This window comes from Xenopus tropicalis, chromosome 1, assembly GCF_000004195.4.
Source record: "Xenopus tropicalis strain Nigerian chromosome 1, UCB_Xtro_10.0, whole genome shotgun sequence".
NCBI classification, from domain to species: Eukaryota; Metazoa; Chordata; class Amphibia; order Anura; family Pipidae; genus Xenopus; species Xenopus tropicalis.
This window is the reverse complement of record NC_030677.2, coordinates 92,419,751-92,435,672: the sequence shown is the minus strand read 5'-3', so window position 1 is coordinate 92,435,672 and position 15,922 is coordinate 92,419,751. Positions and strand designations below refer to the sequence as shown.

General features: G+C 35.7%; 1 protein-coding gene across 1 annotated transcript in view; it reads left to right on the top strand.

Moving 5' to 3' along the window:
• The window catches only part of fbn3 (fibrillin 3), a 104,592-nt gene that overhangs the window by 64,697 nt on the left and 23,973 nt on the right, over nucleotides 1-15,922 (top strand). Inside the window, 24 exon segments of the mRNA NM_001127424.2 lie at nucleotides 54-173; nucleotides 1,444-1,581; nucleotides 1,684-1,734; nucleotides 2,027-2,152; nucleotides 2,701-2,928; nucleotides 3,628-3,753; nucleotides 4,066-4,194; nucleotides 4,690-4,815; nucleotides 4,962-5,087; nucleotides 6,537-6,659; nucleotides 6,824-6,949; nucleotides 7,082-7,207; nucleotides 7,604-7,726; nucleotides 8,644-8,766; nucleotides 9,823-9,948; nucleotides 10,037-10,159; nucleotides 10,508-10,630; nucleotides 10,714-10,875; nucleotides 12,142-12,210; nucleotides 12,311-12,436; nucleotides 12,749-12,874; nucleotides 14,235-14,384; nucleotides 14,709-14,780; nucleotides 14,880-15,005. Coding sequence (NP_001120896.2) covers nucleotides 54-173; nucleotides 1,444-1,581; nucleotides 1,684-1,734; nucleotides 2,027-2,152; nucleotides 2,701-2,928; nucleotides 3,628-3,753; nucleotides 4,066-4,194; nucleotides 4,690-4,815; nucleotides 4,962-5,087; nucleotides 6,537-6,659; nucleotides 6,824-6,949; nucleotides 7,082-7,207; nucleotides 7,604-7,726; nucleotides 8,644-8,766; nucleotides 9,823-9,948; nucleotides 10,037-10,159; nucleotides 10,508-10,630; nucleotides 10,714-10,875; nucleotides 12,142-12,210; nucleotides 12,311-12,436; nucleotides 12,749-12,874; nucleotides 14,235-14,384; nucleotides 14,709-14,780; nucleotides 14,880-15,005 — 2,994 coding nt within the window.

Sequence of the window (15,922 nt, the reverse complement as noted above, 5' to 3'; positions counted from 1 at the left end):
TAACACTTTTCCTGATTACTAATGAATAATGACTCATTACCTCCCTTTTATAGATATCAATGAGTGTGCATCAAACCCCTGTGTTAATGGTGTGTGCCGAAATAATGCAGGCTCATTTGTCTGTGAGTGCTCATTTGGAAGCAAACTGGATTCAACAGGAACTATTTGTGTTGGTAAGAATCATGCATAGTTGCCTTTAAGTTAAAAGTATTTCTTTCATGGTCAGTGGTAGCCATGATTTTACTTTACAACATTAAGAGTTTCCTCTTAAAATATCTCACAAGCAGTGCTGTTTCTTCCATGAGGCCAGTCTCATCTCTCAACTTTCCAGATTGCTAACGTCCTACAAAGAATTCATGGCCTGCATAGTTTAGATTCATCTGCAAACACAGATACTTTATTTACATTGCCCCCCTCAAGTAATTAACAAACTGTACAATATATACCTTTGACAGACTTCCTCTGTACACATTCTTTCCATCAGTTTGTGTATCCATGTGCAAACCAAGAGGATCGGACCTTTGTTTATGCAGCACTATAGCAGCACTATAGCAAAAGCTTTGGCAAAAATCCAAGATCCAACTTATCATAAAAGCAATACATTAAATTTTACATGATCTGTCCTTTATAAAGCCATGCTGATTACTACTTATAATGTTATTCTTCAGAACATAATTTTTAAAAGATCCCCTAACAAACCTTCTAATAACTGCAACCTGCAACTGCAACAGATGTCAAACTTACAGATGTATAATTGCCAGACTGAGATCAATTTTCTAAATATTGTAATTACATAATCTTCCTCCAATCCATTGGTTTCCATTGGAAAAGAGTCTTAGAAAAACAGAACTGAACACTTGAGCAGACTTAAGTGTCAAACTGTCTTCTTGTAATTTTTTAATGCTTTGCTCTTGATTTATTTAACTAGTTTAAGCCACATAAAGAGTCATTTAGGACTGCAACCGCAGCTGCAGTCATGCTACAATGGGCGCAGTTATTGGCCAGATTAACACCATTTATTATTTATTGTATATGCATACAAACACGGTCCTTGAACTTGCGTGTTTTGGTCCCTAGTGTCATATCCCACCCAGTGTTTGGTGTGCAAATGCACCAATTGACCCACGAGAACCCTGGAGTTACAAGCACCTTAAAGGTTCAGCTTGAGGGCTCTTAATGCAGACAGCAGCATACATGCAGCAGAATTGCACTTGGTGCAGAAATCATTTTGATGACAAGGGTTAGAAATTTTGCTATTCAGATGCAATTTCTGCACAATTGATCTGCTTCACACTACATTTTGATGCATAAGATGCAATTGCGCCAAGCAATGTAAAAAACATGGCGAATTGCATCTGAAATTGCACTTTGCACACACGCCTAAAATATACATACCTGTACCAAATAAATTAAAACATTTATACTGTCTGTTTAACTCTGCAGACAGTATGAAGGGAACTTGCTGGCTAAATATTCAAGATGGTCGTTGTGAGGTCAACATTAATGGGGCTACACTGAAGTCAGAGTGTTGTGCTACCTTGGGAGCTGCCTGGGGAAGTCCTTGTGAGCGCTGTGAGATTGGTGAGTAACATCACTTGAATAATGCATGTTTTCAGTTCTAACTGTAACATGCAAATATTGCATCTCTGTTTCTATTATAAACACATTTTATATTTTGTTCAGATCCAGCATGCCCAAGAGGATATTCCAGGAAAAAAGGAGTTGCATGTGAAGGTAAACTTTTATAAAGCCATATTTGGCTTTATTTATACTGTGCATATTTATACTGTATTTATACTGTGCAATCCTTTACTTTTTTTTAACCTATCTGTAGATTCTGCTTGTTTTAGGTAAAATCCTATTACTTACATCACAATACCGCTACATGAAATGTATATAGAGAGTGCTAAAATCTGATGTAGTATTTAAAAATAACTCTTTGAGCATAATATTATAATATAATATAAATATAACATGATACAGTAAAAGCATTTTAAACATTTTTTTATCCCATTTGCTTTTTTAGATGTAAACGAGTGTGAGGTATTCCCTGGAGTGTGCCCAAATGGACGTTGTGTGAACACTGCTGGCTCTTTTAAATGCGAGTGTCCAGAAGGTCTTACGCTGGATGGTTCTGGTAGAAACTGTGTAGGTAAGGAAAAAAACAAACTCTATTTACTAAATGGTTAATATAAGGCAAACTCAAAAAAGTGTCAACCTTGGCATTGACATTATTTGATGATTATTTGACTTAATCCCATAATTCTGACTTTGATTTAAACAAATTCAAAATATTAAGTCAAACTGAATCTGGACACTTAGGTGCTAAGTTATTACATGCTGTAACATCATAGTCTAGGTTCAGGCCATACAAAGTAAGAAGAATCAAGAAATGTTTTTTTCATCTGCAATCACATTTTTTTTTCTAAATGAAAAGCTTGACATGTTTTTTGAAAGTTTTTTATTGATTGAATATACCCAATTACGTTTTTGGTGTTTTGTTTTTTTAAATTTGAGGGAAATGTTGCAATTAATGCAATAAAATGTGAGTGACAATAAGAGCTTTAATTTAGTTTGTTAAGTTGGCTGCATTTTTCTAGAGTAGTTGATATTCAGCTGAAACCAAAAACTGTGATGCAACAAATAAAAACAAACTTGTTTACTATTGAACAGTGCTTAAGCCATACTTTTGTTTTTTAGATGTTCGTGTAGAACAGTGCTATATGAAATGGGATGAAGATGAATGTACAGCCCAACTTCCTGGTAAATACCGGATGGACATGTGCTGCTGCTCAGTTGGAGCAGCCTGGGGCATTGACTGTGAAGAATGTCCCAAACCTGGCAGTGATGAGTTTAAGGCACTCTGCCCAAGAGGACCTGGTTTTGCAAATAGAGGAGATGTTCTTTCAGGCCGTCCCTTCTATAAAGGTAGCCACCCCCTCTGTTTATGTTTTCTTTTCAGCTTCTACATTTGCTTACATGTTTCTAGTTAAGTAGGTCTGCTTTTTATTATTATAAAGTTTTTTTGTTGTTTTGACCTTGCACATAAATATATTTCCAAAGACACATAAGCTAGATACTGTTTAGTGCTGTTTAGTACCAGAGTATCCACCTTACCTATTTTATGTACTTAGAAACCTTAAGTAATTTAATTGAATATAAAGTCTCAGTTTCACTAGTATATACTAAATGTAAATAGTCTATGGGTCATCTTAAAATTAGGAAAGTATTTTGTTACAAATGAAATATATTGCTTCTACTGTAACGCATTTTAAAAGATGATGCATTTTTGAAATACAAGGAAAGCTGGATTCACTGGGGGGTTAAATATGCCACAAAGTTTTATCACAGGTTAGTGCCAGCCTGTGAAAAACATAATAGTTACAAAGTTCATGTGGGTTGAAAAAAGACAAACGACCATCAAGTTATTTGCCTATAATGGACCCTATGGGAGATGGCCTTTCCGTAATTCTGGACTTTCTGGATAAGAGGTTTCCAGATAAGGGATCCCATACCTGTACATTCATCTTGATACCTCTGGCTTAAATTATTAAACTTTGTTTTGTTTTGAAAAAATGCAGGTCTCTGTACTTCTAATGATGCAGTTTGTTTGTTTCCTTTAAATAGATGTGAATGAATGTAAAGTGTTTAATAGCCTCTGCACTCATGGAACATGCAGGAACAGCATTGGCAGTTTCAGATGTGTCTGTGACAGTGGTTTTGCACTGGATGCTGAAGAAAGGAACTGTACAGGTATGCTTATGCCTTTATTAAAATAAATTTTAAATACCACAGAGAATAAAAAAGAATGTAAACTCAAGTAAGGCAGCATTTATGCAATGTAGATTTAGGCTTTTTCCTTTTATTTTTTCTGAGGCATAATTGTGCATGCATTTTCTCAGTGCTTTCAGTGTAAATAGACTTTGATACAAAAACATGTTTTATAATTTAGAAAAGGCTGCTTAACATGCTTTAAAGTGTGAGCCCATGTGTTTTATTATTTTTTTCAAACCCTATTTGAGGGTTTATTCCATAACTTAATTTGTCTTTTCTTTCTTCCTACAGATATAGATGAATGCAGAATTTCCCCTGACTTGTGTGGACATGGGACTTGTGTAAACACACCTGGGAGCTTTGATTGTGAATGTTTCGATGGCTACGAAAGTGGATTCATGATGATGAAGAACTGCATGGGTAAATAAAAATCATGCATTGTTATAGCATGATAGCATGTTATAGCCTTGTGTCACGAACATTTTGCTTCCCTGCTGGAATATTAACCAATTTTACATTGACAGGGTGGGACCGGGAGGGTGCAGGTTCCCCCCCACCGGCCGCATCCCCTGCCCCCCCTAACCACCCGCAGGGGCCCCCACTGAGCCTCCCTAACCCCCGCAGGGGCCCCCACCCGACGTCCTCCCCTGAGCACGTATAAGTTTAATGCAGCCGGGCAGGAATGGGTCTGTTTTTTTCCTGGTGTCCCTGCGGCCCATTCCAACCCTGTACATAAAGATGTGTTTATACTATAGGTATATGTTTACTACAAGCATTTTTTTTTTTTTATAATCGTTTTGGACATATTTAATTTTAACATAATAAAGGCATTGAAACATGAAATGATAGTTGTGAATCAAATTGAATATCTGAGAGCTGCTTCTATATGGAAATCTGAGTTATACTTTTTTTTAGATATTGATGAGTGCGAAAGAGACCCACTGCTCTGCAGAGGAGGAACTTGCATTAACACTGATGGCAGTTTTGAATGTATTTGTCCACCTGGCCATGAACTGACTTCTGAAGGAAATGCTTGTGTGGGTAAGAAGTGACAACCATCATATCTATTTAATTTATAAACAACTATGTAAATATTTTTCCTATGGTAATTATTTAGTGGTTAAAGACATTGCGGTAAGTGTCTCATAAAACAATTTGAAAACTAATAAGCATTTTATTTTCCATAGATATAAATGAGTGCTCTTTGAGTGATAATCTCTGTCGTAATGGTCGTTGCATCAATATGATTGGAACTTACCAGTGTTCATGTGACTCAGGCTTCCAGTCTACTCCTGATCGGCAAGGTTGTGTGGGTAAGTAATCTGAGACAAAGCTTCTCTTTATACCAGGTTACAGTATACCACATTTTATTTAAATAGTAAATGCATAACAGAGCTTAAATGATTCAGTGGAAAACACTTACTAGAGCACACACTAGGGGGCCCATTTACTTACTCACGAACGGGCCGAATGCGTCCGATTGCGTTTTTTTCGTAATGATCGGTATTTTGTGATTTTTCGGATAATTGTCGCGACTTTTTCGTTGCCATTCCGAATGTTGCGCAAAATCTGGCGATTTTTTCTTAGCGTTAATACTTGCGTGAAAAGTCGCGACTTTTTCGCAGCTTTCGCGCCGAGTACGAAAGATTCGGATTCATTCAAGCTTCAGTATGGTGACTTTTCTTGGGCCAGGTTGGAGCTGCAGGGTGCCATTGAGTCCTATGGGAGGCTTCCAAAATCATGCTAAGTCTTAAAGTTTCGCCCGCCGCTTACGAGCGCTCAATACGAAAAAGCCGCGACAAGATACGAGCGCATCGTAATGGCTACGAAAACCTTGCGTTTTTTCACGCAAATCGTATTGGTAACGAAAAAGTCGCGATAATTTCCTCAAAGTCGTAAAGGCGCCGAAAATTCGCAAAAAATACGAAAAAGTCGCAAAATGTTCGTTTTCCAATCGGAATTTTCCCAATTCGGATTCGAATTCGTGTCTTAGTAAATGTGCCCCTAGGGCTAGCACATGTTTCTTATTAATAGCAATGGTCAGCAGAAGCGATGGCTAGAATTACACAAGTGGTGAACATTCCCTGTGTGCCATAGCCCTTAAGTATTAGGCCTTAGTTTTAAGTTGTTTAGATAAAAATCTCTCAAAAGGCGAGAACAATAAATGAAGGCACTTGCTGACTATATAGTTTAGAAAAAAATGCCCAATACTAATTTAATGTGCATACATGTTTACACATGGATAATAAAAAGTATCCCCTTTTTCAAGTATTTAATTTTATGGAGAATATGCCCTGTGTGCTATCATTCTAAATGTCAATATAGACAAAAAGGTCCAGATAGAATTTCAGTAACAAATCATGATAGAGCTGCTTCTTTTGTGCAGAGGCATAACTACAAGAAACCAGGCCAATGGCAAAAAAAATTCTTTGCCCATTTGCAGTTATTTGTGGCAGGTGGCAAACTTATAACAGCATCAGTGACTACAACAGGGCAGACCCCATGCCCTGCTCCCAATCCTCCCCCCCCCCCCCCATAGCCATGCAGTCTGCTAAATAAGAAGTAAGTAAGAACAGAAAGATTACTATATTCAATGGTTAATCACAATCCAACTGTTGTTTAAGGAACAAATATAAAGATTAGATATTTATTAAAGGTCCCCTGCATTTTCATACAGTTCATTTAATTACTTGAGCTGTCTTCCGTACCCAGACAGGAGCAGTAGGCACAAAGTTATAGGATGCCTTCTTTTTTCCCAACAGATATTGATGAATGTACCATCATGAATGGAGGATGTGATACTCACTGTACAAACTCTGAAGGCAGCTATGAGTGCAGCTGCAGTGAGGGTTATGCTCTGATGCCAGATCAGAGATCCTGTGCAGGTAATATATGCTACATTTTCATATATTTGATCAAATGTTCTCAAAATACATTTAAAAAAAAATAGTGTTCTTGGAAGCAATGTTTAAGCCATAGATGTTGAGCTATTGTGACTCACAGCTCACAGCATTCTTATATGAATATTCTTTTTCTTGGTCACTTCTAGATATTGATGAGTGTGAAGACAATCCAGATATTTGTGATGGGGGGCAGTGTACCAACATCCCAGGAGAATACAGGTGCCTATGCTTTGATGGTTTCATGGCTTCTCTAGACATGAAGACTTGTATAGGTGAGTAAATACGGTTCCATTTGAAGAGAATACTAACCTAAGATGGAAACATGTATTATTATATATTGCCCGCTTTCATATAAACTGAGAATAAATAATCTAATATCAATTTACATCAAACCTGTTTTGCAGATGTTAATGAATGTGACCTCAACCCTAACATTTGCCTACATGGAGAGTGTGAGAATACCAAAGGTTCTTTCATCTGCCACTGTCAGCTAGGTTACTTTGTGAAGAAAGGAACCACAGGCTGCACGGGTACAATGCTTTCTTTTTATTTACTTAATTGCAGGACTGAATGGAAAATCAATATAATCAAGATACTAGCTTCGCTAGGGTATTGCATCTTGTTTCGAGTAAGCAAGCAAGACAAAAATACTGGCTACTCTTCTAACTTCTTTATATCATTTACTAGAAGAAGAAGTTATATCACTAATGTGCTTCACTTTTTATGTATATAATACATAAAAGAGCTAAGGATATTAGGGACTTTAATTCAATTTGGAGATTAACCTAACTTTTATTTCAGACTTTCAGACTGACATTAGTATTGGTAAAACTATTCTAGAATAGTTATTTAATACTTTCTTAGTTCCTCGTGAATTTGTGTCTTTTGTAATTTGTAATTTTGTGTTTGTATTATTATTACTACAGATATTGATGAATGTGAAGTTGGAGCCCATAACTGTGATGTTCATGCCTCTTGCCTCAATGTTCCTGGAAGCTTCAAATGCCAATGTCAAACTGGTTGGGTGGGAGATGGCTTAAATTGTGTTGGTAAGTAAAGTGTGTAGAGCCTTAGTAGCTGATTATATTTTATGTCCTGCTATCTTATCTCTTTTTAGTACATTATAACACAGGAGCACAATAAATATTCTTCTTTATAATGCAAACAGACTTTCTTCTAAGGTATAGGTTACATGATACATAAACATGTTTTTTATTAAAGGGATTCTGTTATGGTGCAGTTTTTAATGTTACATTATATAGTAAACAATGCAAATAATTAATTTAACCATTTAAAAGATTATTCACAAATAAATAAATGTATATATTTTTTGTTTTAAAATTGGTTTCATGGGCAGGCATCTGAGGTGATTATGCATGATCATGTGCTTTTAAGATCAATCCACAGTGCACAATGAAATTTCTGGCACCTATTGCCTCACCTTCTAATCCTTACCAACCCAGTTTTGCCCTATTTGCTTGTATTTTTAGCAATGTAGACAATTTGAGTTTAATTTTAACTTTAATTTTAATTTGCTGAAACCTTTAATAGCCTTCCTTTTTGGAAGGGTAAAAATGGCCCAAGGATGTCAGGATTCATTGCTTCTTTATGTAAATATTTGGGGCTAAAGTAAAGGGCACTTCCCAAAACAAAAACAAAAAGCCCAGGTGCTACAACATAAAGCAAAATCAGAAAATGAATAATGGAACACTTGCGACATAAGCGCAAAAATGCATTGTATTGATATATTAAATCCATATATATTATATATATATATATATATATATATATATATATATATATATATATATATATATATATACATATTCTTAGAAGCACACACCAGACAGAATCCATTTAATCCTTTAGCTAACTATTTACATTTTATGATGATGAACAGTTTGTTTGCTATACTGTATACAGATATTAATTTTGTTTTTGTTGCCTTTGTTATTGTTTCTTTTAGACCTCGATGAATGCACTACTGAAGACCACAAATGTAATGCAAATGCTAATTGTGTTAATACCCCCGGGTCATATCGCTGTGCCTGCAATGAGGGATTTAATGGTGATGGCTTCATTTGTTCCGGTAGGCAATCTTCGAACAAAGGAAAACCTTCAAATACATAAGCATAGTAATATTTAGAAAATGACTTTAGGGTTATTATGCCAGGTGCTGTGTTGACCTGGCAAAATAGTAGCGCTTAAAGGAAAACTATACCCCACAACAATAATAAAATATATTGCATAAAACAGATCATATGTAAAACCCTGGTTCATTAATTAAATAATTGTACTGTTTTAGTAGTATGTGCCATTGGGTAATCATAAATAGAAACTTGCCATTTTCAGTACTAAGGGCTGCCCCCTAGGATCATGCAGTTCATAGTGCATACAAACAAACCAAGGACACACATACATTTTAGGTCATGTCAGCCAATTAATGGACAAAGTTCCTGTTAAAGTTAAAGCTGCATTATTTATGCATTACTGTTGAGTCAGTTGTGTGAGTATAAGATGAATTTTGATCAACATGATAGTAGTTACATGTCCACTCCAAAATGCCCTTGTTTATTTATCTGCTTTCTTTCCTTACCCACCAGTTGGGCAAGTCATGGCATGCTAGAAATTTCTAAAATGGAGCTTGAGAAACATGAGGAAATCTTGTTTTAGTTCATAAAAATCAAGAACTACCCTAAATGTTAGGAGGAAAAAGAGGAGCAGACAGCTAGAGCAGAGTTTCTATGTGAACCAGCAATACTATCTATTCATTGGTGGCTAGACTGGAGGGGATGTGTATAGTAATCTGAGCTGAGAAGATTCACTGCTTTATAGCTTGGAAGTGAGCATGCCTGGTAGCCAACAATCAAAGTAAATTTCCAAGGGAGGGAGCCAAGTGGATTAGAGGAGGAGAAGATGAAATGCAAAAATTATAGAAATAGGGCATTCTATAACTATAAGTTAACTTAAAGGTGAACCAGCCCTTTAACACAGCATTATTAACATAACACAACACTTACTCACTTGACTTGCCAAATGCCCACAGGGACATTACTGTTGTAAAAAAAATTGGTCTTTTGTGAACCAAGATTTAACCATCTTTGGCAAAGCCATATATTGATTATTATTTTTTTATTTAATAAAGATGTTGATGAGTGTGCAGACAACGTAAACCTGTGTGAAAACGGGCATTGTCTGAATGCTCCTGGAGGGTACAGATGTGAGTGTGAGATGGGATTTACTCCTACTGAGGACAGTAAAGCATGTCAAGGTAAGTTTTCATGTTTTAGCAGAACAGAGGTAAAAAAAAAAGCTTTCTTTCCTGTTCACCACTTACTCAATTTGTGCTTTTTATTCAGATATTGATGAGTGTACGTTCCAGAATATATGTGTTTTTGGGACATGCCAGAATTTGCCTGGAATGTTCCGTTGCATCTGTGATGATGGTTATGAGCTGGATAGAAGTGGAGGAAACTGCACTGGTAAGATGTTTTCTGTTATGATTTAGCAGTTAAAAATGGCTTTATATTTGTAAGTAAGTTGTAACAATTTTTTCATGACACTACAAATTGAGTTAGAAACAAAGACACTTGAAAGAAAATTTGGTATTGTTGTTGTATAGTATTTTTTCTTTTTTTCTTGTTTCTTATTTTCTTGTAGTTTGTATTTGAAAAAGGAAAGGAAAACAAAATGATATCTGCAACAGAGGAAATTAAAAGCTTATTTTTTTTAAAAGCAAGTTATTCAATATATGGAGTAGCATTAGAAGAAATCTGTATTAATAAAGGATGGAAAATATAAATTGTGACACTTTTCTCTTTGCCATTTAGATGTAAATGAGTGTGCTGACCCAGTGAACTGTATCAACGGGCTGTGTGTTAACACTCCTGGCAACTATCTGTGTAACTGTCCACAAGACTTTGAGCTGAACCCTACTGGAGTTGGCTGCGTCGGTAAGTATACCAGAAAAAAACCATTTTATAACAAAGTAATTTACTGTGCTTGATGAACTTAATATCATGCCTCTCATCTGCAGATACAAGAGTTGGAAATTGCTTCTTGGAAACTCAGCCACGAGGTGATGGAGGCTTATCTTGTAGTGCTGAGATTGGAGTGGGTGTCACACGGGCATCCTGTTGCTGCTCCCTTGGCCGTGCTTGGGGCAATCCCTGTGAATTCTGCCCTTTTGCCAACTCCAGTAAGTAGCACTGCACTGAGGAGAATCATTGCCTCACAAATCAATATGATATGCAATATATGTCCCATATATTAAAATATATTGCTCACGTAATTTCCCTTGTAATTTTTAAGATAGAAGTTGGTACCCCACATTGAATATTTTAAAATGATAGGAAATATGAATATGAATAAATATGAATAGGGAATTTGAGTCTGACTCTTTCAGACATAATTCATCAATTTTTCTCTCCGGTTTATGCCATTGTATATTTGTGATAACACTTGTATACTTTAGTCAGTTGCTGTATTAGAATGCTACTGAAATACTTTCATTAGAAATGTTTCCTAAGTAAACTTGTGAACAGGGTTAATTAGGAGCTTGTCTAATGAAATCAGGCGGTTTGGATGTGTGTTTAACAGTATGGAGTATAGATTGTACTGAGCTGACCTGGAGGAAGTAAATACCATAACAAGTATCATATTTTTTGTTCCCTCTCATGAAATTGAGGTGTATTTTTCACACCCCAAACTTTTATTCTCATAACTTACAACCTGTCATTTTTACCAAATCTCATCTGCTCGCTATCCTTTGTCCACTTCCCACTTAAGTCTACTGCCTACTTAAGTATCCAATGTATGCAGTATTTTCTGTCTTTATTGAATATGCTGGTACTTTATAAGTGAGTTAAAGTGAACTGTATAAAACTATTTTAAAAATAAACATTTAATATCTTATACCTGGGGAGACCCAATTTTTAACATTTTGATTTTAGTGGTTTTAGAGTTTTTTTAAATAAACTCATTTCCACTAAAACCAAGAATGTCTCTTCATTTATTAAAAGATCCAAATATAAAAACACAAATGAATTAAAATGTGGAAGGAAAACAAAAAGAACACAAAAACCAGAAAATCTCTAAAACCACGAATTACACAAATTTTTCGAGTTTTCATATAATTAGTAAAATCCACAATGTTTAGCACAAAAAAGCCATGATTTGTGAAAACAGTTTCAACTAAAACTTATGTCAAGATAGCTGGAATTAATAGTTAATCTGTTGTGACAGCACTCAAGAAATATTTTTAATGGCAGACTCATACAAGGTGAATTTTGCACAATATGCAGTAACCACTTCCATGTGTAATAACCAGAACTATTCATAATCTCTTTGGACATTTATGTGGTAGTATAACCATACATAACATAATAACCATTGAGTATTTGGAAATTAAGAGATTACTTAAAAGTGAAAAACTGACTCATTTTGTTTTGTTTTTGTGGAACAGCTGAATACAAAACACTTTGTCCAGGAGGGGAGGGATTCAGACCAAACCCCATCACTGTAATTTTAGAAGGTAAGAAATATAGGAACAATAGTTCAATATAAATATAAAACTTCACAAGTATTTTACTTAAATAACTTATTGTATAATTTTCTAATTTTCCTCATTACAGATATTGATGAGTGCCAAGAACTTCCAGGCTTGTGCCAGGGAGGAAACTGTGTGAACACTTTTGGAAGCTTCCAGTGTGAATGCCCAGCTGGATACTACCTGAATGAGGAAACTAGAATCTGTGAAGGTATTCTGATGTCACATTTTAATATCATGCTAATAATATGTATTCATTAGTAGTAAACAACATTATTTTGTTAATTCTGAGAGCCCTGAATACCTATGAGATAGGTAAGGACGTCTTTGACTTTTATGTTGTACATGCCATTAAACTGTTTTTTGTATTAGCCAAACTAGAGTTAGAATGTTGGTTATGTATGTAGTTACTGGGTCTGCTTAAAAAAACCTGACACTATTATCAGGAGGGTTTTGGTACTATCAGCTTTTTTTTAAAAAAGTGAAATCAAGTCATGAAATCAAGCATGTTTTGTTCCTCCAGATATTGATGAGTGCTCTGCACATATTGGTATTTGTGGTCCTGGCACCTGCTATAACACACTCGGCAATTACACTTGTGTTTGCCCACCAGAGTATATGCAAGTCAATGGAGGAAACAATTGCATGGGTATGTCAGCTATATGTTGTTTCTCCTCTTTAACACTTTACTATTATTCTTCCTTACTTCCTATAAAATGTTCTTCCCTTTAAGTTCAAAGTCCAACCTGACCTTTGCAGGTGAGTAGACTGTATCAGTTGTGGGTAGAGCTGTATGTATGCATGTGTATATATAAAGCGCTACAAGAATATGCAGCACTGTACAATCTTACAGTGTACAAAAGTACACACAGGAAGGATATATAATAAATACAATTATAAATACACATATTAAGTGCCCTTTGGTATGAGACACAGTTGGAAAGAGTTCCCTGCCAATATAACAATCTAAGGGGGAGATTCACTAAGTCACGAACGCTCGGAGCAATCATACGAATGCTCCGAGTGTATTCTTGCCGATTTTTTCACGGCCGCTTGAAAAATTTGGAAAGGCTCTGCTGCCTGTGGTCAGTACGAAAATTTGGTGGCTTTCAGATTGCCAATACGATATTATCGTGAGTAATACAATTTTTTTCGTAAGCATTTTCAGGATATTTGCGATCTTCAGAAATTTTCGTTTCCAATCTTAATTTTTCCCATTCGTGATTCGAATTCGTGGATTAGTAAATCTGCCCCTAAATGTTATATGTGTCATATGCTAGGTTAGTTTAACTAATTGCTGACAGTTCCTCTTGTCATATTCTTAACCCAAAAACCACTAGTGAATGAATACAATGAATAATTTATACTTAATGAATGTGTATAAATACACATAACAGATTAAGTGCCATGTGGTATGAAACACATTAGGAAGGATGTACCTGCCTGTAGGGCTTACAATCTAAGTGTCATATGTTTAGGGGCTAGGAGATTTTAACTTATTCCTGACAGTTCCTGTTTTCCAATTCTTAACCCAGATTTATTTTAGCACAGTATATGCTATGGAAAAGCTTATTTAACAACTAAAACAAGTACAGGTATAGGACCCGTTATGCTCGGGACCAACAGTATTCTGGATAAGGGGTCTTTCCGTAATTTGGATCTCCATAACTTAAGTCTACTATAAAATCAATAAAACAGTAATTAAACCCAATAGGATTGTTTTGCATCCAATAGGGATCATTTATATCTTAGTTGGGATCAAGTACAAGGTACTGTTTTATTTCTACAGAGAAAAAGGGAATCATTTTTAAAAATTAAAATTATTTGCTTATAATGCAGTCTATGGGAGACAGCCTTTCCGTAATTCGGAGCTTTCTGGATAACGGGTTTCCAGATAAGGGACCCCATACCTGTATTGACATTTTGGGTGGTTAAATTTTGTTCATTATTCAAAGGTGCATTGTTTGTAAAAACATAATTCCTAACTTACCCCTACTCTTGCTTTGTAGATATGAGAAAGAGCGTGTGCTACCGCAACTATAATGACACTTGTGAGAATGAGTTATCGTCGAATATGACCAAGAAAATGTGCTGCTGTTCCTATAACATTGGCAAGGCTTGGAACAAGCCATGTGAACCTTGTCCTTCACCTGCAACTCGTATGTATTTTACTTTTATAGATCAGTGATATGCTAGGACTTATTCTAACTCCTGCCACCTGTTTTTGCAGCAAGGTTTTCTTAATGGGTCCCTCCTCCTCAAGATTTGTTTTGTAGCTCAAGTCATAACAGGGGTGTTTTTACATTTTTTTACACATTCCCAGACATACCTCCCCCCCCCCCAAATTTAAAAACATTGTTAGTTATTTTATTTTTCTATGTTTAGAAATGTGTGTACTTTTGTATTAAGAAGTACCATTCTAGCTCATAGAAGGGAAAAAATTGTGTACTCATTTTCTACATATGTATTTTTTTCTTTTTCAGCTGAATATATATTTCTTTGTGGAAATCAGGCCCCAGGATTCATTATTGATATCCGTACTGGAAAACCAATGGGTAAGGAATGCGCATTATTGAAGGCTTTCATATTTATAGCATATAAGGGAGAGTTTACAAATGTGAAATGTGCTTGATTTTTTTCTTTTCCCCTCTTAGATATTGATGAATGCAGTGAGATTCCAGCCATCTGCAGCAATGGTGTTTGTATCAATCAGATTGGAAGCTTCCGGTGCGAGTGTCCAATGGGCTTCAGCTATAATAACATTCTTCTCATCTGTGAAGGTAAGTTGGCATTTATTCTTTGCTGTGCTGCATGTTGTATGACAATGAAAGCAGACAAATTTATGTCCTGAAATATTAAGTTGGTTCTGTATATATATATATATACTGTATATATAATTGTACGAACTGAAGTGGAGCTAACGTACCAGTCTGAAGACCTAGTCCGAACTCACGTACAATAAGAAACAAAAAGGTCCAGACTCATTTAAATGAAAAAGAAAAAAATCTTTACTGCATTACTTACAACGTTTCCCGCCTCTTTATCAAGTAGCAAGATAATGAACACAAAGCACACAAGATATAAATAGGGGCAAGTCCAAAGATCACTCCCCCAACAAATTACTGGATCCAAGTAGGGACATTTCACAATCCTACTTATAGAATACCCATCGACCAAGGTTCATTATCTTGCTACTTGATAAAGAGGCGTTGAAAGTTTGTAAACCCTGTCAAATTTTCTATATTTCTTTATGAATTTGACCTAAAACATCATCTGATTTTCAAACAAGTTTTAAAAGTAGATGAAGAAAACCTAGTTAAACAATAAATATTATATTTGGTCTTGTGTTTATTGAAAAAATTATCTGCATGTGGCAAAAGTAAGTAAATCGCGCTCTCAGTATTTGGTGTGACCCCCCTGTGCAGCAATAACTGCAACCACTAACTGCAGCTTACCACAACATTTGCGGTAACGGTTGATCAGTCCTGCACATCAACTTAGAGAAATTTTAGCCTATTTCTCCATACAGAACAGCTTCAGCTCTTGAATGTTGGTGGGTTTCCTCACATGAGCCACTAACTTTAGGTCTTTCCACAACATTTCAATTGGATTAAGGTCAGGACTTTGACTTGTTGTTGTTTCAGGACTTCGACTTGGCCATTCCAGAACATTCACTTTATTTTTCTTTAACCATTAT